At 45.7% G+C, this 26,203-nt stretch overlaps 1 protein-coding gene, 1 long non-coding RNA gene and 2 pseudogenes across 2 annotated transcripts in view; 3 read left to right on the top strand and 1 right to left on the bottom strand.

Annotated features, from left to right (window-relative positions):
* Nucleotides 1-10,187, top strand: part of LOC138924367 (uncharacterized) — a 46,603-nt gene extending 36,416 nt beyond the window's left edge. Inside the window, exons 3-4 of the long non-coding RNA XR_011439415.1 lie at nt 9,049-9,145; nt 9,776-10,187. This is a non-coding gene — a long non-coding RNA (uncharacterized lncRNA). The remainder of the gene's footprint in view (nt 1-9,048; nt 9,146-9,775) is intronic.
* On the top strand, nt 2,641-3,667 carry LOC138923983 (voltage-dependent anion-selective channel protein 2 pseudogene; annotated as a pseudogene).
* Nucleotides 10,188-15,534: 5,347 nt separating the features above from the next.
* Nucleotides 15,535-22,806, top strand: LOC138924063 (intelectin-2-like). Its single transcript, XM_070266905.1, is given in 8 exon segments — nt 15,535-15,667; nt 15,957-16,020; nt 16,651-16,761; nt 18,366-18,613; nt 18,956-19,114; nt 19,512-19,632; nt 20,486-20,589; nt 22,654-22,806. Coding segments are annotated over 7 exon segments (954 nt in total). The 5' UTR covers nt 15,535-15,667; nt 15,957-15,962.
* Nucleotides 22,807-25,045: 2,239 nt separating this feature from the next.
* LOC138924180 (voltage-dependent anion-selective channel protein 2 pseudogene) lies at nt 25,046-25,955 on the bottom strand (annotated as a pseudogene).
* Between the last annotated feature and the right edge of the window lie 248 nt (nt 25,956-26,203).

The following is a 26,203-nucleotide window of genomic DNA, read 5'->3' as shown; positions in this document are numbered from 1 at the left end:
GAATGGACCTCTACATGTGAGCACAGAGAATAAGGAATTTGCCTTCCATGTAAATGTGCACCAGGGGGCATCCTCTGTAAGGAGGCTCTGAATTACCAGGCCAGTAAGATGCCACAACCTGTGGATGGCACTTAGTGTCTTTCTCCAACCACCTCAGTGCTCATTTAGTGGGCTCGTGTACAATGCGGCAATGGCATCAGGGACAAGGATCTGCACAGACTCAATACTATGGCCTTCTCTTCACCAAGGCTGATTTGAATGATGCCACTCCTGAGTATCAAACCTGCCATCATCAGCCGACAATGTGGGACCTCAATGTGGCATTATTCTCTAGGGGGTACCATCCAGCTACCCAGTGACAACTTGAGTTACTTTGGATCCTTTCTATAAGGCAAAGAGTAATGATTGGTCTTCACAAGGATAGATATATATTCTGGCTATAGGTTTACCCTCCCTGGCCATAATGCTTCTGGTGGCACCAACATTCATTGATGTACAGAATATCATGGCATCTCACACAACATTGCCTCCAACTAGGAGGCACATTTTATGGAATTCATCATTTGACTACAAGCCTCCTCTTTCAGAAGGGGCCATAGATCAAATGATGAAATAGGCTACTAATGGTTCAGTGTCATCCTGTCATGGTGAGAGTACCGTCCTACAGGACATAAACTACAAACGATGTCAACATGTGGTTGCCCCACTAATATGGGCTGCATTGTGTTCCCATGGCCCCCTCCAAAGTTTATATATTGAAATTCAAATCCCTAGCACTTCAATGTGTCTCTATATATAAAAATAGGACCTCTGAAGAGGGAATTAAGGTAAAATGAGTTCATGTGGTTGGACCCTAACCCAGAAAAATGACTAATGTCCTTATAAGAAGAGGAGATTAAGACCCAGACACACACTGAAGGAAGACATTTGCAAACATAGGCTGAAGAAGGCCATCTACAAGCCAAGGACAGAGTCCTGGAACACATCCTTCCCTCACGGCCCTCCACAAAAACCAACCCTGCCAACACCGTGACCTTGGACTTCTAGCCTCTAGAATTGTGGGGAAATAAATTTCTGTTGTTTAAGCCCCCCAGCCTGTGGTGCTTTGTTATAGCAGCCCAAGAAAATTAATAAACCAGTCACATCAAATAGCCTAAATGCACAGGTCTGGGGGTCCAGGGGTGGAAAGGAAATAGCTCCTATTACGGTTACAGCAAGTAATATAGTGAAGGAATTTTTGCTTCTAATTCCCCACAACTTGGGGTTCAATGGGTTTGGAGGTCCTAGTAGGCTAGTGGGTTTGGAAGAATGCTTCCACCGGGGAATGCAGTTATGATTCATTGAATTTGGAAGTTGAGTCCACCCACTTGCTATTTTGGCTTCCTCATGCCAATGATCCAGCCGGCAAAGAAGATGTCACTGTACTGGCAGTATGTACCTGATTTCCCAAAAGATTGCAATGTTGCTTCATAATGGAGACAAGGAGGACCATGTCTTTAACCCATATTCCTGGTCAATGAAAAAGTGCCACAACCCAGTAAAGATGGAACCACAAGACTCAGACCCAGCAAGAATGGAGAATTGGGTTACACAGGCTTTTCCAGCCAAGATGTTGGTAGAGGGTAAAGGAAACAAGGAATGGGTGGGGGAAGAATGAAACTAGGATTATCAACCAAGGCGTCATGACCAGTTACAGAAGCAATAACTGTGGTGGCTCTTTTCTATGTTTTAATTCCTTCCCCATTCTTTTGCCCCTGCTACCTTATATGAAGACCATTGGCGGTCCTAATGTCTTAAGTTTCACATTAGGATTTGACTGAATTGTTATCACCCCACAATGACACAAGAGCTAATGGGATGATTGTGTGTCCTCTGATTGGAGATATCAATTTTCCATCTGGACAAAGGACAAAAATGCATGCTGATGGGCAAAAGGAGTGGAGCATATGGGATTTTTCTCATTTGTCCCTTAAGATGCATCCTTCACCCTATTCTGTTGCTCAGGAAGCTGACCTTTATAGAATTAGTTCATGAGCTTCCAGAAGGATTTAGCCAATGTGAGGCACTGGCAAGAGTCCTAAGGGCAGAAGGATTATGAAGGTAACCTGATAAAGGTTGCCATGTGCTGGCTACGTCCCTCTACCAAGACTCAGTTCCTATCTGGCAGACTTCTACACCTGTTCTTTCTTGGGGTTCTAGTAACTGCTCTCTGCCCATGCCCTTCAGTCCTACCCCGATAACTGCTACCTACTGTTGCTGACTCTGGGAAACTACACATCTCTTATTGGTTTCCCATAACTCTACTAAACCTTTGCATACAGACTCTGTTAAATTCTCTTCCATTACCATTTGAGTGTACTGTGTATTTCTTGCAGAATCCTGACATTGGGAGAGAGAAAGAAACAAGAGAAGAGGTAAAAAAGTGAGTAGAGAAAGAGGGAATAAAGGAGTAGGAAGAAAAAGCAGGAATGTGCTGTTAAGGGACCAAGTTTTATTAAAGAGGGAGAAAACAATAAAAACTACTAGGAAAAAAAACAAATACAATAACAGTAGCTGACCAAGTACTGTATCAATCAGGTTTGGCCAAGAACAATCACTGGGCTTCCACTTGGCCCTCTGGCCATGGGAGCTGCAGCCCAACTCAGAGCAAGCCAGAGCAAGCTTTGGATGTGACACACCCCTCAGGAGACCACCAGATCACCCCTTCTCATGTCCTGGTCATGGTGACCCACAGACAGTGACAAGCAAGGCCAATGGATATTCCTCCATCATATGCTGACCTTGGCCAATCTGCCAGAGATATTTTCATCAGAGGAAGTGGTTTTAGGTTGTCTAGATGTGAAAACAAAATCATGCAGTAACACGGAATTCTTGGCATCTGGTCCATCCAAAACTGACACTGGTCAAGTTACTGGGACCCTGGAGACCAAATGCATACAGTGTGAGTGTGGTCTGACTTTCACAGAAAAATGGAACACTGAAAACACTCTGAGAACAGAATTGAATCACACTTGGAAACCAGATTTGTCAAGGGTAGAAACTGACATTTGATACTACCTTCTCACCAAACAAGGAAAAGAAAAGTGGTAAACTCAAGTCTTCTTGTAGGAGAGAGGGTATGAACCTTGGTTGTGATGTGGACTTGAATTCGCTGGAACTGCCATCCATGGTACCGCTGTCTTTGATTCCAGGGGCTGGCTTGCTGGACACTAGATGATCTTTGACAGTGCCTAATCAAAGCTGACAAGGAGTAACTCTGCAATGGGTTGTAGGACTAGAGACTTCCAGCTACATGCTACTGTCAGTAATGGGACAGCGTTTGGAGAAGATTTATCAGAAACTATATGAAGATCTTGACACTTCAGTGAATCTTGCTTGGACGTTAGGTACCGACTGTCCTCATTTTGGCATTGCAGCTAACCATCCATTGGATCCCACTGCTTCCATTTCTGCAAAAGCCAACAACTCTAGTTCAAGTGGAGTAGGCTGCTCTCAGACTCTGAGGCCTGGTGTGAGGCTGACACTGTCTGTTCTGGTCAATGGAATGAGAGTTAATGCTGGAGGCCACGAGCTTGGGCTTTCTCTGGAGTTGGAGGTTAACCCAGTGGGGTGGGAACCCTCTGGAATGGATCTCAGAAGGTTTGGCCTTAATGTATTTCCAGTGTGAGCACAGGCTGCCCCCAACTCCTCTCAACCCCTCCAGTGATCAAAACAAAGGATGATCTAAACAAGAGCTGCATTTTAAATGTGGAGACAGTTTTTTGTTAACTGGCCCCTAGTTAAATTGTTTATCTGGTTACCAGTGCTGCAGTGGGGCAGTCACCTGCACATTATCTAAATGTATTTAATTGTTAAGATATACTGTCCACCAATAATGAAGTAGACCTTGCAAAAACTGTAAAAAGAAAAAAAAAAACTGTGCCTACTTCAAATTAAACACCTTCTTGAAAATGTTCTTCTTTGCCTTCTGCTGCCAAAGGCCAGGGGCTCAGAACTTTCATGCTATAGATTTTAAACAAAATCCTCTAATCCAGGGCTTCTCCACTGCAGCACTGCTGACCCCTCAGATCACTTCATTCTTTGCTGTGGGGAGGGCGTCCTGTGCAGTGTCAGACGCCTCACAGTCTCCCTGCCTCCACTCACTAGATGGCTCCTGTCGTCCTTCACACCACCTCTCAGACATGCCAGTGTCCCCAGATATTGCCAAATGGTCCCTGTGGATAGGGCACCAGAGAAAATACTGCACAGGACATACTTATAGTAAAAATATTATTATTGTTTATCTGAAGTGAAAATTCAAGTGGGCATCTGTGTTTTTACTAAATATTTTACTTAATACTAAATTTGCTAAATCTCACAGCCCTACTGAGAGGTGAGATCACCCCTACCTCTCCCACCTCCCACAGCTTTTGAGAACCATTGCTCTAGCCCACAGGCAGCAAAGGAGAAAAAGGATGGTGATGGGAGGTGGGGAATGTTTGAATCAGATTTGCAATTTGAGCAAAACTATGTAAAACGTCTGAGCTCTGCTCACAAGCAGGACTGCTGTTGTCAGCACCCTGTTTGCACATATGGCACAGTGAGACTTCACTGGAACCGTTGGCTCTCCTTTTGAATAAGCAACTGAAGATGGGAGCCCAGACCTTGCCAGTCACATGCATCTTTGGGGAGTGTGATATTGTGATTTATAAGAAGAAACATAAGTTTAGTCTTCATCCTGTTTCTGGCTCAGAGCTCCTAAAACCCTTGGAATTTCCTAAGTGACCAGAGCAACAAAGCAACAAAGATGTCTTTTGTTATGTTAATGAGGTGACTTTTGGACCACACCTAAGGATAGGGGCTGGCTGCCAGGAGAAGCAGCCATATGATTGAAGGGTTGGAACCATATGATTGGGGGTTTCAGTACCCCTCCTCCAGGGAAAGAAGAGGGACTGGAGTTTCCGTCAATCACCAATGGCCAATGATTTTGCAATCATGCTTATGTTGGAGCTTTCATAAAAACCCAAAAGGATGGAGTTCAGCGAGATTCCAACTTGATTAACACGGGAGATGCAGGGACAATGGCGCACCTGGAGAGGGCATGGAAGCTCCTCACCCTTTCCTGTGCATCTCTTCCATCTGGCTGTTCCTGAGTTATATCTTTCTATAATAAACTGGTGATCTAGAAGTAAAATATCTCTCTGCACTCTGTGGGCTGTTCCAGCTAATTAATCGAACGTGGGGAGGAAGTCATCAGAATCTCCAATCTGTAGCAGGTTGGTCAGAAGCATAGATGAGAAACTGAACTTGTGACTGGTATCTGGTGTCAGGGAGGGAGCGCTCTTGTAGTACTGAGCCCTTAACTTGTGGGATCTGATGCTCTCTCCCATAGATAGGGTCAGAATTGAGTTGAATTGTAGGACACCCAGCTGGTGTCAGAGAATTGCTTGTTGCTATGTTGAAGAAAACAAAAACACAATAGAATTGGGTGCAGAATCTTTGAAGGTGTTTTTTGGGATCTGCACCTGTGAAGGAAATGAAGGGCAGTGATAGCAAGGAATGGAGGGGAAGGTTTAGACTTTAAGTGATGTTCGGAAGGCAGAACCAGCAGGATTTGAGCCTGAGTCTTCCAACAAGCTTGAGCTGATGATCAGTCCTGTTCTTAGGCCTAGACAAGAGGGGCTCCTACTCAGAGTCCTGTGCTTTAGAAGGCTCTGCTCTAGTCTCCCTGGCAGTGCCCTCTGCATAGAGTAAGGAGTCGGTCCACATGCCCATTTTCCCTGCTACTGGAGACAGCCTGTCTGCAGAAGTAAAGATTGAGTGAAAGAAGCGAAGCGAAAAGAAGCGCCGAGACAGAGAGAGCCCTGATAACTTCATCTGAGCCTGTACTTATCCCCTTATGCCCCTGACTCTACCCCCAGATCTCCCAGTGACATGGCTAACAAATTCCATTGTTTTTGCTTATGGTGGTTTGAGGTGGATTTATGTTACTTGTAATTGAAAGATTCCTGACTCCTACTAACCTGGTCCAAGATGTTGAAACAGAGCATGGAGGTTTACTTCATTTGCATACATTCAGACAGCTGGGTTGTGGAAACTAGATGATGAGATTAGGAGGTGACAACTGACCCTCTTTAATAGAGACCATATTTTATTCCTCTTTATATCCTGGCATCTAATACAGGACCTGGCTCATAGAAGATAGTCAGTAAATGCTCTTGCCCAGAGCATGGCATGAAAGGAGAGTTGCAAGCTCTTGGGTTAGGAAAAACATGGAAATAGGCATGTTGGTTCTGAAAGCCCAGCCTAGACAGGAGATGGGTCAACAAAGAAGAGTTAGGCTTCACCATATAAGACAGCATTGGAAGTTGGCAGGTGATTGACATGGAAGCTGCAGAGAGCCAGCGATAGGTGTGGAAGCCAGAGGAAGGGTCACTCTTCTGGGGAGGAAGCTCAACCAGTAGGAAATTCCTTGCTGCAGGGATGCCGAGGAACATTAGGGCAGAGATGTCTTCTATCTCATTTTTCCTTATTTTCTGGGCTGCGAGGTAATTCCTCTTCGTTATCCCAAACCTTCAGTAGCAGTCTACACAGCTGCCTTGGATTGGTCATGCTTTGCAGGTGAAAGTGGTGGTTCCATACTCGGCCCTACATGCAGTGAGGGAAGAAAACAGTTGTTGGAGGAGAGATGTGAGCTAGGTCAAGAGTCCAGCTAGAATAGGAAGTCAAAGCCAGAGGTGGCCATGGGAAGCCCCTGGGAATCTGCTGATATCTCAGAGAGGGTGCTGAGTTTTTTCATAGTATGTGGGTCAGGAATTGGAGGCAGTGGATTATCTTTTTCTTCAGTCTTAGAGGGAAGAGTGTCTCGAGAAGGTTAGAGGATTTGGATTTTGGGACATTATGGCTGGAAGCATTTGACTTACACACTCACTTATTAAGCATTCATGAATGATTTTTATTGAGCACCTACCATGTGGCAGGCCCGGAGGATAGAATGAAAACAGACATGGTCTCAGATACCTGACAGTGTTCTTTGACTCACGACTATATAGAGATGGCGAAGGGGTCCATATGGTGAGACAGTCTGAGCTATCACTCTTGAGAGAGAACCACAGTTTCTGCTTCAGATTTATAGACAAGGAGACATTAAGGGTGTATAGTGGTGTTATGAACCGACCTAAAAAATACTGGCTGCTCACAATTGTCAGGGTCTTTTTGGCAGATATAGGTGGTCTCCAATGATGTGAGGTAGGTGAAAGTGATGCGACTCCTTTTCTGCAACCTCCGCCCCGCCCCAGTGATACATTACAGGGAAAGCAAGTTTCAGACTGAAATCTACCACACATATGTGTGAGCGAGCAGGTACAAACCAATCGTACAACTCGTCCTCCGAGTTCAGTGAAGCACCAGCTCCTGCATTTAGACAGCCCATCCCATCCAGAACCTTCGTGAGATACTCACTTGAGCCACTGTGACAATATTCCATCGCAGGATTTAGCTTTCCGTTCAGCTGGATCAGGATCAGAACCCTCCTTTAAGTAGCTGAACTCAGGATCCCAGGCCGGTGAGCCCTGCCAAGCGTCAGGCCTGTAGGTTTTCCAGATGATCACAGGCAGGACAGAGGCCCGAGCAGTGTTCCTAGCCCTTCCCGAGTAGAAACCCCACTCACTTCACCACAGAAAAGATTGTTTCTCAGCTCACGTGCTGACACAGACTCGTTCTGGGTAGAGTTAGAGAGAGATTGTTGAAGTTCTAGTTAAAGCCCCTGGGCAGCTCCAGAGTGTGGATGCCTGAGTATCTTACAAATGCTAACTTACCACAGGTTTTTATTGTGGCAAAATATGCATAACATAAAATTTACCATCTTGACCACTTTTAAGAACACAGTCCAATGGCATGAAGTACATTCACACTGTTGCACAGTGGTCATCACTGACCGTCTCCAGAACGTTGTTGTCATCCCATCCTGTCCCCACTAAACAAGAACTATTTCTCCCTCCCACCAACAGCCCCTGGTAACCGCTGTTGTGGTTATCGTCTCTGTGAATTTGACTACTGTAAGGGGCTCACGTAAGTGGAGTTAGACAATATAGGTCCTTTTGTGTCTGACTTATTTCACTTAGCACAATGTCTTCAAGGTCCTCCATGTCGTGACGTGTCAGAATTTCATTTCTTTTTAAGGCTGGATAATATTCTATTGTATGTATATACTGCATTTTGCTCATCCACTTATCAGTTGATGGACACTTGCATTGTTTTCACATTTTGGCTATTGTGAACAATGCTACTATGAACATTGGTGTACAAATATCTGTTCATGTTCCTGCTTTCAATTCTTCTGTATATATACCCAGAGTGAAATGGCTGGGTCACAGGTATTTCTATGTTTAATTTGTTAAGGAACCACCGTACTATTTTCTGCAGAGGTGGCACCGTTTCATGTTCTCATCAGCAATGCACAAGAATCCAATTTCCCCACATACATGCCAACACTTCTCGTCTTCTGTTTTTTTGATAATAGCCATGCTAATGTGTGTGAAGTACTATCTCACTGTGGTTTCGACTTGCATTTCCCTAACAAATAGCAATATTCAGCATCTTTTCATTTGCTTATTGGCCATTTGTGTATCTTTTTTGGAGAAATGTCTAAGTTCTTTGTCCATTTTGGAACTAGGGTTTTTTTTTAATTGTTGAGTCATAAGTAGAAGTTTATAAAAACTACGTATCTGTTTCAACTGAATTTGTATTGTTTGTGTAGTTTTAAAAACATTTTTATTTTGAGAAATATTATTTAAAAATTTGGAACACAGTTTTGAAACCATTTCTGAAGCCCAGTTTAGATTTTCCTGTTCCAGAGAGATACTGAAAGATTTTTCTCCAACCCTCATTTTCGTGAGGGGCTGGCATGATTAGCAACACAAGGATCCATAAGTTATTCCCGGAGGCAGGGACCTTTGTGAAGGACACAGGAGATGCTAGGCCAGCAGAGGGGCGGGGTGGGGCAGGTGCTCGAGGCCCAGCTTCTCACCTGTGCCCTCTCCCTCCCTCTTCTTCCTCCTGGACCTGCAGATCATCTGACGCAACCAAGTTCATTGAGGCAAGTTTGGCTTTCCTGAGAAGCCCTTTGATGCCACGTATCTGGGGAGCTGGCACTAGGGAGCAGATGGTATGTTCCACAGCCCTAAAGAAGTCAATGTTATCTACTGTTTGTGCAGCGTTTTAGTGCTAACAGAGTGCTCATAAACCACCCTCTTTGATCCGCATGGCAGCCCTGTGACATGTGTAAATATCCTCACTTTAGGCTTGAGGACATGGAGCTTCTCCAAGAGGGTGATAAGAGTTTGCTTTCCTGACCACACCTGCCACGCTGTCTGGGTCCACTTCCTGCTTCCGGGCCTGTTTCTCGGTTTTCATCTTGGCTGTGTGCCTGATCAGAGGGCCTATGGACACTGATCTTGTTAGCACCAGAATGGGAGCTCCAGCTCTGTCCTTCTAGCCCCTGATGCTGAATCAAGGCCTTTGGCCAGGGGGCTGCGGGTTGTGCTGTGCTATGTGGGTAGGATGGAATTATAATCATAGTTTGGCTGAGAAAAGTCTCTTCCTTTTTGGAGTAAAAATCAAAAACATGTCTCCCATGTGCACCAGGATGTTTCTTAGGTAACAGTAACAAGCATTCCTGGGGTAAAGGTGAGAACGCTTACTGTTGAATCCTTGGGTTTCCTCTTGAGTGTGGGTCACGTTTGCCTTTTCCTCATCTCACTGGGGTTCTCATCAAGCCCCTGTCTCTAATTAACAGCGAGAAGAGTGGTCCCTGGAGGAGTGAAGCAACCGGTCCACGTTCAGACAATGAGCTGGAGGCGGGGTGATTTCTTTCTCAAGGCTCCTCTTCCCAGTGCAACCAACCACCAGGGGAAAAGGCAAAAATGAGAGGTAGAATGACCTTTCATGATGATTCCTCTTCTGGGGAAATGGAATGGGGTTTACTTCTTGAATTTTCAGGGCACACTTTGTAATGTAGTATAACCATTAGGATTTCTCAGTTTACATCACAGATAAATGAATAATAATACTGAGATGGTAGTGAAAACATATTTACTAATAAACATATTTAATTGAAACTGATTTGCATGCTTTAACTAATAATTTTTACTTATGTTTCATGCAGTTGTTATCACTTTCATTTTCAGAAATATTTTATATTACAGAACAGCTCTACGCAATTTTGTGTCCTGTTAAGAATCTTGTTTTGTTACCATTGTGACCTCAATAAAATAATAATAAAAAATTGTTTGGAAAAACAATTTGTTTTATTACCTGAGAATATCTAGAAATTTGGACTGACGTCAGCATGATAATTTACAGTAGTGGAAGACATTGACTTTAAAAGCTCAAGGGACCAACTGGTGATGCCTGAAACAGGGTGTTTCGTGACATACAGAGGAGACCCAGGGCCAGTGGTGGCTGCCTCAGGTCCTATTGTCATCTGAGCCTCTCCTTTTGCCCCAAGCTACAGGAAATTTCACACGAGAGACATGTTTAGGAGGGCTAGTTTAAGCTTCCCTTTGATTCCACACTATCTGGTAAACCAGACAATGATAAAGAAACCCATATTACCTAATTTTATTCAGTGTGTTATAGTGCACAAGGCGTATGACCACACATGACCTCCATCTGAACTGAACAACTGTCCTATGGGGTCAGTAGAAGCCCTCAGTTTCTCATCCCTAATTCCATATTCCAAAAAGGCAGCACTGCATTGGACGATGAGGGCCGCCTGAGACTCTGCTGGAGATGTTAGGCCATATATGGTATGTTCACACTATTTGTTTTGGAAATCCTTAAATTTTATCCTAAAATGTATCTGATGCTAAGAGTTTGGGATAAGGAGCTGTGGGCTTGAATCCCTAACAAGCATTTTATCCCTATTTTCCCGATGAGGGACCCGAGGTATCTCCGAGGGGCAGTCTCCTCCCTACAGGGCTCTTGGGCAGAGCTGAGGTGACAAACTGTAAGCAGAGACAGCCCTTGGTAGGGGAGGTTCCAGATGAGGGCATTTCTGTCCTTTGGCCTCTCTCTTTCTTTCCTGGTCTAACAGGCTCCGGAGACCAAGGTGCCTGTTGTTTCAGCACCCGGGAATAGTCCACCACTCAGTCTCTCCAACCGCTGACTTCCAGCAGCAATGGCCCACCCCTGGAGCTGTGGGGGCCTCCGAGGAACTTGGCATTTCTCATACTACACCACTGAAATATCGCCAATGGAGGAGATACTTTGGACCAAAGAACATAAAAGTTATTTATTCATTTGGTGAGGAAGATTGTCCCTGAGCCAGCATCTGTGCCAATCTTCCTCTACTTTGTATGTGGATGGCACCACAGCATGGCCTGATGAGTGGTGTGTACGTCCACACCCGGGATCAGAACTGGGAGTTTGGGCCTCCGAAGCAGAGGGTGCAAAGTTCACCACTAGGCCACTTGGCCCACCCCTAAAACTTATTTTTTTAATCAAGAAGTCCCAAGTGGAATAATTAGCCTTAGGAGGTAGAGGATTAACTTACAAGCAGAGATTAGATTCATTCATTGAATAGAATCGTACCAAGTTTCTATTGCAGGCCAGATCATGTGAGAGATTCCGGGAGGAGGCAGGTGGGTGGGAAAACAAGGGAATCACACCAATGTCTTCAAGATCAGTGTTGGCAAACTATAGCCTACATTCTGGTCTTGTATGGCCAGTGAGCTAAGGATGCTTTTATATTTTTAAGGATTGTTAAAAATAAGCAAGAAAACAAACAAAACACAAAGAAGAATGTGCAAAAAAGACTTATGTGGCCACAAAGTCTGTAGTGTTTATTGTCTGGCCCTTTACAGAAAAAGGTTGCTGAGGCCTGCTTGAGATGATCTATCTAACGATGAAATTAGATACATAAGGAAATAATTAGCCTTAAACTATATAAAGAGAAAGGGTTATAAATGGACGTTGAATAAATGGAAAGACAAACCAAGTGTCATGTTAGAATAAACAGTTGGAAATGACCATAGTTTCTAAATTGTTTTCTAGGTTTGGGACAATTAAGGTCGAAATTCTGAAAAGTCACCACTGTCCAACTTCATTAATAATCAAAGAAATGTAGATTACTAGTTTGCTTTCTTCTAAATTTCAAATTGACAAAGAAAATGATAAATCATTGTTTCTAGTAGTAGACTCAGCTTTTCATTCTAGTAGTAGAGTCGATCCACAAACACATGACCCTTCTTTCTCCTTGTTTCTCTTAATTTAGTAGGAAAATTCAAATTCTCAGCATCCTTAGCAGCTAGGGATGGCCAGGTAACAACTTTTAGTGAGGAGTAGCCTCATTGCTCTTTGTTCACTCTTTCTTCTTTCTCCCTGCAATACAGATGTGATGCCTAGAGAGACAGTAGCCATCTTGTGATCATGAGGCTGAAAGGATGATGAAGCAGGAACATCAAAGAAGTCAAGTATACTCTTGACATAGTTGAGTCCCACACCAGTCCTGCAATGCTGACCCCTGGAATTTTTGTTTTGTGATAAAAAATCCACTTACCTATTTAAGCTGCTATGATAAGATTTTCTATTATTGGCAGCCAAATATAAGCTTTGTTGGTACACTAGTGTTGGCTAGGGGTTCAAGAAATAGATGCTTATTCACTACTGGTAGAAATAAAAATTGGCACAAATTATCAGGAGGACAATACAAATAGCTTCAAAAGTGTTCATATTATTTTACCCAGATATTTCACGTCTAGGAACTTTATCTCTAGGCAATAATTATAGATGTAAATAAAGATACATGTGTAAGAAAGTTTAGTGCAGTGTTACTTATTATAGTGAAAAATAGAAAACAGCTTACCTGTCCAACACTAAGGAGATGGGTAAACAAATTAGTAAAAGTTTACTTAAGTGAATGTTTGCAGATTAAAAGTCTTCTTTTCAAAGACTATTTACTAAAGTAAAATGCTCAACAGTTTCATGAAAGTAAATAAACACCCCAGTGTATGTATTTATTTTTCTGTCTCTCTATTTATAGCTAAATGATTGGAAGTTAATAGGAGCTATCTTTGAATGGCAAGTGAAACGGAAACTTCTCTTTGATTTTTAAAGTCAACCTGAAGTAAATATATAGGGAACATTAGCAACAACCTTTTAACAAGAGAAAAATATGACGTGGGCATTAGCCTTTCTTGGTATCAAAATACATTCTTAAGCTATGATAATTTTCATGACATAGTACTAGTCAAAAGTACATGAATGGACCCTGAGTAAGAATGCCGTTAATGCCTAATGAAAGCGTTAATTAGGACTGAGAACATTTCATAAGCAAACGTTGGGAAGAGAAATTTGCGAGCTGAAAACATCAATTTAGATCATCACCTCATATCATACGTGAAAATTAACTTCAGAGATCTTAAAAAATGAAATTTAAAAATTCCAGAATTTGCAAAGAAATGTACTAAGTGGACAATAAACATAGGTAAATGTGTGATGGAAGGACAAGGTCCCCTTCTTCCAGTCTCCGGGAGCCACGTTCCTCGCCTCTCCCAGTAGAATGGCCCAAGTCCTGGTGCTGTGGGAAACCTAGCAGCATGTCACCCAGTATCACTGAAGAGTCCCCACAGGGCCTGTGTTTCTCCCTGGTGAATCTGCTTTTCAGCCAGCTCCTGTTCTCATCTACTCCTTGTCATTGCTCTGACTATGGCTGCATTGTTTTTCTCTGGCCTGCTTCGTCCTAAACAGCACACCACATCTCTTCCTTGTTCCCCAAAGCACTGGTAAAACCCAGAGTGTGTGCGTATTAGAAATTTTATTGATTAATTGGCAGAAACATGGCATAGAGCATTAGAAGAAAGAAAAGGCAATTTTAAATTTAGAATTGGATGTCATCATTCCTAGAAATTCCTGGATGAGTGGAGCATTCCAGCTGGTCTTTCAGTACCTCATGGAGACAATTTCTTTCATTCAACTAATGCAGATTGAGGGCCTACTATGTGCCAGGCACTTTGTGTAGTCCTGGGGATATGGTGATGACCCACACACAGTCCCTGTCCTCATGGAGAAGGAGAAAGGTATTAAGCAAATACCTATAGAAATACTCAAATAAAGGGATTCAGAAGCTTCCTGAGGAGGAACTCACACAGGTGTTCCAATGATGGTAGCTCAGACTTCTATGCCAAAAGTCAATCAGAGTGTAGCATAGTGCCCTTCAGATGTATCCCCTATCCTCACCTTTTTAGCCTTCTGTCTGGGTCTAAGAGGGGGGATTCTGGAGGAAACCCTGAAAGGGCAGTTTCACTGAGGTCACTGGGGCACTGGGAAACCAGTCCTGCTTTGGCCCCATCATAGGAGAGGACAGGCATTTCCTTTCTTCAGCACTGAGCAGGGTGGGTGTCTCCTGCCCCTTGGACCGCAAGGAGACGAGGTGCTGGAGGCCTGGGAGTGAGAGGAAGCAGTGCACTGAACATCAGCAGCTGGTCCCGGAGAGCAGGCCCAGCACCAGGCACGGTAGGGCTGGCGAATCGTAGGCCCCATGGGGAGCCGGAGCCTTGGCAGTGGACAGTGCTGAAAGGTGCCAGCAGGCTGGGAGTGCATGCAGAATGGAGAAATCCTCTTTGTTAGCACATGTAAGACACCGCCCAGGGAATGAGGCCTTAAAAGTGGAGGGGGAATCCCCTGACAATAGGAGGAGATGAAAGCCAAGAAATTTCAGTGCCATGCATGCCAACGCAGCATGACCCCCCGCTGGTGTAACCTAGGAAAGTACCAGGTACATTAAAAAGAGTCAATGATATGAAGTTGATAATTGCACTGTGGTTATGTATGAGAAAATCCCTCTTCTTAGAAATCTTACACTTATCTAGGAGTAAAGGACCATGATGTATGTAACTTACCCTCAAATCATTCAGGAAAAAAATTGTGGGTGCATGAGTGTGTATGTGTACAGAGAGAGTGCATAAATGATAAAGCAAACAGGGTAAAATATTAACAATAGGTGAATCTAGGTAGGGGGTATATGTGCGTTTTTGTATAATTTTTATTTTTGAAATGTTCTGTAGATTTTAAATTATTCCTAAACAAAAAGTTCATAAAACAATGAAATTACAGTATGATGCATGTCCTAATTAGTGTAGGACAAAGCACAGCAGAAGGTCAAGGAGAAAGCCATCAGCTTTGCCTGGGGGTGGGAGTGTCAGGGGGGGCTTCCCCGAGAGGCTTAAGCAGAGATGAAGGATGATGTCCTGACAGGGATGCATGTGAGGCTCTGGAGCAGCTCATCGAGGTGGGAAGGGGGTAGGCGGGAGGGAAGAAGTGTAGGGTCCGACCTGTCCTGAGTGTCTGATTACCTAATAAACCCTGCAGCTGCTCAGATGAAGCAGAGTCCCCCTCCCCAGATGGTGAGTGTCACCTGTGTGACCAATGTTCCTCTGGCCAACCACACGCCCCTCTTACTCCCAGAGGCCCAGCCCAGGGACCTTCAAAGGGAAGCACGTCAGAGGGAGGGGCCAGCAGCCTGGGCAGGGCTGGGCAGGGCTTGCAGCGTTTGGCTCTCCCCAAAAGGGCTCAGCACTTCACTTGAGTCAGGACCCTCTGCAGAGGCAGGGAGCTCTGAGTCTGCACCTGGCAGGGAACTCTCAGCTGTGGCATCTGTGAGGAAGGAAGGAGGGAGCTCTCTGTCCCGGTGAGGATTTCTGAGTCAGCGACAAGACCTGTGGGTGTGGGGAGCAAAGATGTGAGCTCAGGTCTGGTCTTGGTCTCAGGGATTGAGAGTTTCCAAGAAAGGGGCCCATGGCCCCTCAAGAACTTCTAGGATTGGGAAGGGATGGAGGCTATTTGGGGAGGTTCCAGAATGCCCAGAAGCCCATCACTTTCCATTTTCGGTCTCTTGACTCAGAAAGGACAGGGAGCAAGGATGAGTGGAAGGGAAAGGATGGTGCAGCCAGTGACTTGTGCATCTCCTTTCCCCTTAGGGGACAATGGCCAGATTCTGCTTCCTGCTGTTCATCTCTGTGGCCACCAGAGGGTGGAGTGCAGGTAAGTGACTCAGGCGCAGCAGTTTCTTCAGCTCACCTCTCCTGTGCAGGAGAGTGGGGGGGTAGAGTTTGGCTGGATGCTGACATCCTGGTCCCGAAGGAGAGTCGTGGAGATGCACAGAAGCCACACGTGGCAGCTGACTTGAGATGTGGCCTGGGTGCTGATTGCTGGCCTCTCCGGGTGTCTGATCTGAAGTAGTCACAGCGTTAGCTAAGTCATGTCCTGGGGCCTCACCCTGTGCCTGTGTGTGGCTGTGCGGGGGCTCAGGAAGGGGGTGGTAAGGACTGTGTCCCCTCCCGACTACTCCTGCCCCTGTGGCCTTGGCCTCTGCATCTCCAAAGGAAGCTAGGTCATCACACTGTGTCCCGGAACATCCCCATCTAGTCCCCATCCTCCCAATTCCATTCCTCACAACAGGTGTAATGATAGTTTTCAGTTTTAGTTAGTTGAGAAGAAGAATTCAGTGTTAAGACTGTACGAGATCGTGGTCAGATAGTCTTAGCAGACAGAATCCTGGGTGCTCACAGCATAGTGACGAACTGGCGAAGTGGGCAGGGGCTGGGAGCTGATGCCAGGAAGGATGGTATCAGGCAACAGACTGTTAGTGAGAATTATTCTCACATCCTCCAGCAGTGGCCCAGGCTCCTGAGATGTTCCAGGACAGCAAAACCTGTGCCTCCTCCCTTTCTTTCCTGCCTAGAAGCTGCAAGGAACTCAAAGAAAGTTGCTACAGAGCAGGTGGTGAGTATTAACCAACCCAGCCTTCTCTCCTTGAGGCCACTTTTTAGCTAAACAGAGCCCAGGCATGGAAATCAGGAGGAATGTACCCACCGCTACCGTCTGTTCTGGATCCAGCTCCCACCCAAGGAGCTTTCCAGTGGGAATTTGGCGGCTTTATGTCCCACCCAGTCACAGCAGGCATGATCTTCTGAGCACAGGGAGAAGGCAGTGTTCCTGGTGACACATGAGGTGGTGGCAAGAGCCATGATAAGTCTAAGATTTTCCTCTAGTTGTGAGCTAATGTTAGCCTGCCAGTTTCATGGGTGCTGGCAGGAAACATGAGACTCCAGAAGCTGAGATGAAAACCTTTATTATTCACAGCAATAGCAGTAGCCAGAGTATCAGCATTTTCTCGTGCTGGTTCCCTGAGCCCCAGTTCCAACACGGTGACGTGAAGAGGGCCAGGAGACATCTGCACAGGTAGTGGTTTTGTCAAGCAGGCTGACAAGTGGACTGGTAAAGAAACAACAAGCCTCTTTTAGATCAGACACTTTATTACTCACATAGACTGCAAAACCAAGATAGCAAAGGTGTCACCTTCTCCCATCCCTTGGCCCACAGGACAGCACAGAAATGAAAGGGTCCGGATGACAATGTAACATGGGTAGCAAGGGACTCTGATGCAGAGGATCTGACCCAGGCTGCAGCTACGCAGTTTTGTCACCTGTAGCTGCATCCTAAGAGGCTGGGGTGGGCAGCAAGGCAAAAAGCCCCAGGCCTCATCAGAAGCTGGAGTCAAAGACAAACTGTCTCACGACAGCCTTCCTGCAAGATAGGGAGGTGGGTGAGCACCGACCTTGTAGCAGCCCCCACAAGCATGCCAGGCTTCCGTGTTTCAGGAGGATGACAGGTGTTCTACCAGGCGTTAGGTCCACTGTGGTTAGGCCTTGCCCATGTGACACATGTGGAGATGTGCAAAGTGACTAGGGTGGCACAATGGAGCCTTCTCCTCCAGGGCTGTGTACAGGAGAGGAACTCTGAGCTTCGGGAATCTGAATCTTACACAGTCACACGCCACATAACGATGTTTCAGTCAACAAGGGATGGCATAGATGATGGTGTCCCATAAGATTAGTACCACATAGCCTAGGTGTGTAGTAGGCTATATCATCTAGTTGGCATAGGGACACTATGTGATAGCACGAGGAAATCACCTAACGATGCATTTCTCAGAACATATCCCCATCGTTTAGCGAGGTGTGACTGTATAATGGTCAGTGGCCTTGCCTGCCCTTTGCTCTGAGATGAACTTGATGTAGACTTGGGATGTGATAGGGTGCTGATTTCTGGCCTCTCCTGGACAGAAGCAGGCACTATCTGGAGAGAGACATCATCTCTCTCTTCTAAGGCTGTTTGCTCTGCAATCTCTTTGAAAAGATAGTGTGGAACTAAGGCAGGCAGTGCCTCTGCTCACAGATGACCCAGAGAGAATTGGCTTCCCACAAATGATGAAGTGTGGGAGCCTTCAGAATATGCTTCTGATTTCCCAGAATCTTTCTGGTTGTGGGTCCTGAGAAGGACCATGTGCTCTCAGACAGGGGGCTCTGGGCTGGTTCCCTCTGCAGATGGTGTGTATCTCCTCCACACTGAGAATGGTCTCATCTACCAGACCTTCTGTGACATGACCTCTGGAGGTGGCGGCTGGACCCTGGTGGCCAGCGTGCATGAGAACAACATGCTGGGGAAGTGCACGGTGGGCGACCGCTGGTCCAGTCAGCAGGGCAGCAGGGCAGACTACCCAGAGGCGGACGGCAACTGGGCCAATCACAACACCTTTGGGTCTGCAGAGGCAGCCACCAGCGATGACTACAAGGTTGGTGCCACTCACCACCCTCTTGGGAAAGGGTGAGGAGCTGAGTGTGGCTTGACCACACCGTGTAGAAGGGCAGGTTGGAAGATGGGGATGTGGAGACAGGGCTGGAGAAGAAAGACCTACTTCCAGGTCTTGAAGCACAGCTTCCTCCCAGCAAGGACGTTAGGGACCTGGGTGGTGGGAGGCATCTTCATCTGCTGGAAGTAGGGGTGTCTGAGTGCTGCTGGCCACCTGCCCTCCTGGAGCCAAGAGCTCTCAGCCCCACTGAGGGCTGCGTGTGTGTGTGTTTGGTGCCTGTGGGACCTCCTGGCCTAGTCAGGCTCAATGTCTCTTGCTCTCCAGAACCCTGGCTACTATGAGATCCAGGCCCAGGACCTGGGCATCTGGCATGTGCCCAACAAGTCCCCCCTGTAGCAGTGGAGGAACAGCTCCCTGCTGAGGTACCGCACCAGGAATGGCTTCTTGGAGACTCTGGGACATAATCTGTTCGGCCTCTACCAGGTAACCAGGGCTGTTGGCTGGGGGGCACTTCCTCTGGTGAACAGAGGGCCAAGTGTTTGGGGTGAGAGGCAAGTCTTCTCTGTGCCCACGCGTCACCGTGAGGTGCCTGTGCTTGGCCGCTTCTCCTACTCTGGGTCACTGTGAACTGCTGTGCTGCCTCTTTCAGGACCTCTGAGGCAGGCAAGGGGAGAGGCCTGTGGGAGAGGAGCGGAGAGGGAGTGCGGGAGAAGGCCAAGGGGCTTGGGGCTGTCAGAGAGACACAGCTCTGGGGAAAGAGGCGTGACTATGATGGAGACAGATTTCCGAATAATGACACGGGAAGGCATTAAATCCCCTACCTCTCAATATGACAGCATCTCTGCTGTCCTTACACAACCGCTCTTTTGGGTCCCTGCAGAAATACCCAGTGAAGTATGGTGCAGGGAAGTGTTGGACTGACAACGGCCCAGCCGTCCCTGTGATCTACGACTTCGGTGATGCTCAGAAAACTGCATCTTATTACTCACCACTTGGTCAGAGTGAGTGTCGGCTTCCTCAGCCTGGTCTTAAATCCTGCCCTGCCCTCTTGGGAAAAGTGTACATAAAACAAATAATAATTGCTAGCATTTCCTGAACACTTTACAATGTGCCAAGCTCTTTTCTAGGAACTTGACACAGTTTTGTGTCATTTCATCAACTTGAGAAAGACTATGAAGTTAAAATTACTATTATCTCCGTTTTACAGAATATAAACCAAGGCTGCTTAACCACCACCCTGTGTGGCCTGTTAGAACAGTCAAGAAAAGGTGGAGGCTAGTGTTCACAGGAGAGAAAAACTAGCAAAGTGATGAGAAAATTTTATTTTTGTTATGAAGGACAGCTATTAATTATCTTAAAGACATTTTTCAGCATAATAAAGGCACAGAAGTTAAGTCTTTGTTTGGAAAATAAAAGCCATTACTGTTGACATTTGATATTTTGATGAAGGCAGGTAATGGTAGTTAGGAAAACAAACACACAGTAATTGGATGAGAAGCTTGTCCACAGAAACAGAGGGCCACATCTGATCATTGCTTGTCCTCCTGCACCTTTGGAGATCTTCTCGGTGATCCTCTGTGGAGTCTAATTTCTCCTGTAGCAGACAAGTGTCCTCTTGTGAGCCCCAGCCTTTGTCCTCTTGCCCCAGATGGACAGAGGTTCTCTCCTGGATAAGTTCAGGGTCGGATGTCCCACCCACAGGGCACACAGGTGCTGGGCTCCACCCCCTACAGCTTGGAGGGTTGGGCTGTGACCTGAACTCTTGGCTTAGGGAATCCCTGGGCTGGTCAAAGGGAAGCTATTTCCGGTTCCTCCTTTGAATACTTGGCCCTTTCTCTGCTGCTTCTTTTCCAGAGGAATTTGTTGCAGGATTTGTCCAGTTCAGAGTGTTTAATAATGAGAAAGCAGTCAATGCCCTGTGTGCTGGGGTGAGAGTTACTGGCTGCAACACTGAGCACGTGAGTTTGGGGACATCAAAGCGTGTGCATGTGTCCGTGTGGGGTGTGTTGATGTGTGTCTCCAGGGCTTGCCTTTTTACTCTCTTGATGGTATCTGGTGAACATAATCTATTTCAATGAAGTTTAGTTTATCAAGATTTCCATGTATCGTTAGCACTTTAATGTTTTGTTTAAGTATGTTCCTATGTTGAGGTCATGAAGATATTGTCCAACATTCATATTAACTTCCAGAAGCTTTCTGTTTTTGTTGTTTTCCCAGTCTTAGAGGAGAGAGCACCATAGCTGTGGAGACTGGAGAGTGTCTTTGAGGGACAATTTGTGACTGGGGGAGGAGGAGGGAGTCAGAGCCACAAGAAGAAGGGCGTTCACTTAGGGCCCTCTTGCCTCCCCAGCTGACAGTCTGAGAATGTGACCCTGAGATTACTCCATCTTCACTTCCCCCTCAGCCATTGGTTTGTCCATTTCAAGATGAGGCAGCTGTGCCCTCATGGAAGGACCCCTAGATTGTGATCCAGAGGATAATGCAGCTGTGGGTCCTGGGAGTGCAGTTGGGTGTGTCTCTTTTCCTAGACAACCGTTTCCTACACTGGCTTCCCTGGCTTCTTACACTGTGCATTAGTGCATCTTTGCATATAACCTTCAGGCATTGATTCTTTCTTTAAAAATACAAGCATAGACTGGTGGTGAACACGATGCAGTCTATACAGAAACTGATGGATAATAATGTACACCTGAAATTTACAGTGTTATAAGCCAATATGACTTCAATAAAATAATTTAAGAAAATACAAGCAGAGAACTCCTGCAGAGTGCTAGGTGTTAGAGGTGCACAGATGACATAGCCATCTTAAGGAGCTATGAGTGGGACAGAGATGGCGATCTCCCATGGTCTGAACTGTGAGGGTAACGTAAACAAGGGGCTCTCAAACACGATAGAGGAGCTTCTAATTCTACTAGTGGCACAGAGTTGATTCTCTAAGGAATGTGACATTTGTGATGAATCTCAAAAGATGTATAGAGTTCGACAAGTAGGAAAGGGCAGAATAGTTCATTTTTAACGTGTATGACTACGATGCTCAAAATCATTGGTGTTGAGAGGGCATGGTGTGCATATCGGGCAGAAGCAGGGGCTGATGAAGAAGATCCCTATAGGAACCAGGACCAGGAGGGACTTCACATTATGTCAAGGATTTAGAGTTTATGTTGCAGGTGACGGGACTCAGAGAACTTTGAACAGAGGAGTGACGTGATCAGCTTTGGTTTTGCTAAGATGATGCATCGCAGTGTGGAGGACAAGGACTGAAGAGCAGGAGAATTAGGGGCCAGGAGACGGTGAGGCAGATGCAAAGGTCCAGATGCGACACACTAAGGTCCTGAGCCAAGGCTTTCTTGATGAGGTTGAATGAGCATGGATGGCTTCCAGGGATACGTAGGGGAAGGAATCATCAGTCCTTAATGAACAGATAAATATGGGCGGATGTCGAGCGAAGGAGACTAAAAAGACCTTAGGTGTTGGTTTTGGGTGACTGTGTACTATCAATTAAGACAGGTGGCAGGATGAGGAACAGATTCCTCAATCAGGGACAGTAAGAGAGATCATTAGTTTTGTTTTGCTCAAGTGGGGTTTTAGATACCTGTGAAATATCCAGGTGGGGACACCCAGGTGGTAGTTGGATATGAGGGTCTCAAGAATGAAACTATCTGGGCTGGCCTCAGAGATTAGGAGTATACTGATAGTATATGAGTATGCTAATAATGGCTGAAGTCATGGGAGAAGATGAGCCATAACAGGGAGAGTGAGATGTGGACTGAGCTCTGAAGAGCATGTAGGGGATGGGCTGAGGAAGAGAGGCAGGCCAAGGGGCCTGAGAATGCATGTTCAGGAAGGTAGAAAGGAAGTCAGGAAGGAGAGTGATTTCAGAGTCCACAGAGGAGAGGCTTTTACGGGAGGGAGTGGTCAAAGCCAAGTTGGATGAGGACCAAAGATTCCAGGGGACTTGGCCATTAAGAGCTCAGAGCGTCAGCAGCAAATCCGTCATTGTGTCTCTTCTCCTTGCTTCCCAGCACTGCATCGGTGGAGGAGGATTCTTCCCGGAGGGCAACCCCAGGCAGTGTGGGGATTTCTCCTCCTTTGATTGGGATGGATACGGAGCTCACACTGGTTACAGCTGCAGCCGGGAGATAACTGAGGCAGCCGTGCTCTTGTTCTACCGATGAGAGCTCTGTAGTTGGGAGACCGGGAACCCAGATACTCCGAAGTGGAAAAGCTGGAACGCTACCAAGGAGGAGAGGAGAATAAATTACATCAATTTGTGGCTCTAGGTTTCTTTGAATTCTTTTTACAAATCACCTGAGACCTTGAGAAATATCTTAAAATAATACCTATTATTCTGGTGAATATGAGTTTGTAATTTCAAGTCTCAGGGATCCCAGAACCCAAGTGCGCCCCTCTCTCTAGGAGCCCCGAGTTAGATTTACGGGCAGGGGAAATGCTTCCTGTTAATTCTCCCTTCCATACTGTTATCAGCTGATCAAATACAGCCCTCAATATAAACATTTTAAAGAAGAAAAGATGACTATTATTTAGCTTCGATAGAAAAAAAGGAAACAGAGGGCACAAGTTCCCAATTCCTTACTCTCTCCTGCTTCCACAGTCAGGATACTCTCCCCAAAATGATTCTAGTACTTATTCCAATGTGTGTGTGTGTGTGTGCATGTGTGTGTTTCTATGCCACCAAGAAATTCTCCAGCATCAGCTGGGTATCCTAGAACTCAATTCAACTTTGGTACTATCTACTCAGAGATAGCATCAGATTCCACAGATTAAGGACTCAGTCCTACCAAGAGTGCTGCCCCCTCCAATTTAGATGACAGTCACAAGCCCAGATTGTCACCTGTGCTTTTGACCAACTCGCTATAGATTGGAGGTTCCAAGGGCTCTCTCAATAGGTTTGATTAATTTGCTAGAACAGCTCACAGATCTCAGAGGGACATTTTACTTACTAGATTATCAGTTTATTATAAAAGGATATAACTCAGGGAGAGCCAAATGGAAGAGACGCATAGGCAAGGTATGAGGAAAGGGCAAGGAGCTTCCATGCCCTATTCAGAGCACACCACTCTCGCTCATCTCCATGTGTTCATCAACCTGGAAACTCTTCAGATGCCATCCTTTTGGGTTTTTATGGAGCCTTCTTTACATAGGCATGAAGATTAAATCATGGGTGATTGATTCAACCTCCACTCCCTCTCCTCTCCCTGACGGTCAGGGGAGTGGGACTGAAAGTTCCAAGCCTCCAATCATAAGGTGGCTTCTCCTGGCAACCAGCCCCCATTTTTCAGTGTGGTCCAAAAGTCACCTCATTAACGTAACAAAAGACACCTTTGTTGCTCCGGTCACTTGGAAATTCCCAGGGTTTGAAGAGCTCTGTGCCAGGAACATAATGAAGACTAGATTTATACTTCTTATAGATCACAATATCGCACTCCCCAAGGGTGGATGTGACTGGCAAGGTCTGGGCTCCCATCTTCAGTTGCTTATCAAAAGGAGGGCCAAGGGTTCCAGAGAAGTCTCACTGTGTCATCTGTGCAAACAGGATGCTGACGACAGCAGTCCTGGCTTGTGAGCAGAGCTCAGATGTCTTATATAGTTTTGCTCAAAATACAAATCTGACTCGAACATTCCCCACCTCCCATCACCATTCTTTTTCTCCTTCACTGCCTGTGGACTAGAGCAACAGTTCTCAAATGGGGTGGGAGGTGGGAGAGATAGGGGTGATCTTGCCTCTCAGTAGGGCTGTCAGATTTAGCAAATAAAAATACAGACATCCACTTGAATTTTAATTTCAGATATAACAATCTTTTCAGTATAAGTATGTCCTGCGCAGTATTTTCTCTGGTGCCCTATGCCTAGGGACCATTTGGCAATATCTGGGGACACTGTCATGACTGAGAGGTGGTGTGAAGGACGACAAGAGCCATCTAGTGAGTGGAGGCAGGGATGCTGTGAGATGTCTGACACTGCACAGGACGCCCTCCCCACAGCAAAGAATGATATGATCTGAGGTGTCAGCAGTGCTGCAGCAGAGAAGCCCTGGATTAGAGGATTTTGTTTAAAATCTATAGCATGGAAGTCCTGAGGCCCTGGCCATTGGCAGCTGAAAGCAAAGAAGAAAATTTTCAAAATTGTGTTTAATTAAAAAATAGGCCCAATGTTTGCTGGTTTGTTTTACAGTTTTTATCTATTTCATTATTGGTGGATAGCACATTTAACAGTTAAATACATTTAGATAATGTACAGGTGACTGCCACACTGCAGCATTGGTAACTAGATAAACAATCTAACTAGGAGCCAGTTAAGAAGAAACTGACTCCGCATTTAAATACACCTTTTGTTTAGATCACCCTTTGTTTTGATTACTGAAGGGGTCGAAAGGAGTTGGGGGGAGCCTGCTGTTTACTCTGGAAATATATTAAGGACAAACCTTCTCAGACCCATTCCTGAGGGTTCCCACCCAGCTGGGTTAACCTCAAACTCCAGAGAAAGCCCAAGCTCGTGGCCTCCAGCATTAACTCTCATTCCATTGACCAGAACAGACAGTGTCAGCCTCACACCAGGCCTCAGAGTCTGAGAGCAGCCTACTCCACTTGAACTAGAGTTGTTGGCTTTTGCAGAAATGGAAGCAGTGGGATCCAATGGATGGTTAGCTGCAATGCCAAAACGAGGACAGTCGGTACCTAACGTCCAAGCAAGATTCACTGAAGTGTCAAGATCTTCATATAGTTTCTGATAAATCTTCTCCAAATGCTGTCCCATTACTGACAGTAGCATGTAGCTGGAAGTCTCTAGTCCTACACCCCATTGCAGAGTTATTCCTTGTCAGCTTTGATTTGGCACTGTCAAAGATCATCCAACGTCCAGCAAGCCAGCCCTCAGAATCAAAGACAGCTGAACCATGGATGGCAGGTCCAGCAAATCCAAGTCCACATCACAACCAAGGTTTATACATCCTCTCCTGTGAGAAGACTTGAGTTTACCACTTTTCTTTTCCTTGTTTGGTGAGAAGGTAGTATCAAATGTCAGTTTCTACCCTTGACAAATCTGGTCTTCAAGTCTGATTCAATTCTGTTCCTAGAGTGCTTTCAGTGTTTCATTTTTCTGTGAAGGTCAGACCATACACTGTATGAATTTGGTCTCCAAGATCCAAGTAATGTGACCAGTGTCTGCTTTAGATGGACTAGATGCTGAGAATTCCATGTTACTGCATGATTTTGTTTTCACATCTAGACAACCTAAAACCACTTCCTCTGATGAAAATATCTTTGGCAGATTGGCCAAGGTCAGCATATGATGGAGGAATATCCATTGGCCACACTTGTCACTGTCTGTAGGTCACCATGACCAGGACATGAGAAGGGGTGATCTGGTGGTCTCCTGAGGGGTGTGTCACATCCGAAGCTTGCTCTGGCTTGCTCTGAGTTGGGCTGCAGCTCCCATGGCCAGAGGGCCAAGTGAAAGCCCAGTGATTGTTCTTGGCCAAACCTGATTGATACAGTACTTGGTCAGCTACTGCTATTGTATTTGTTTTTTTTCCTAGTAGCTTCTATTGTTTTC

This window comes from Equus caballus, chromosome 5, assembly GCF_041296265.1.
Source record: "Equus caballus isolate H_3958 breed thoroughbred chromosome 5, TB-T2T, whole genome shotgun sequence".
NCBI lineage: Eukaryota > Metazoa > Chordata > Mammalia > Perissodactyla > Equidae > Equus > Equus caballus.
Note: the sequence above shows the minus strand (reverse complement) of the source record. Positions and strands in the feature narration are given on the sequence as shown.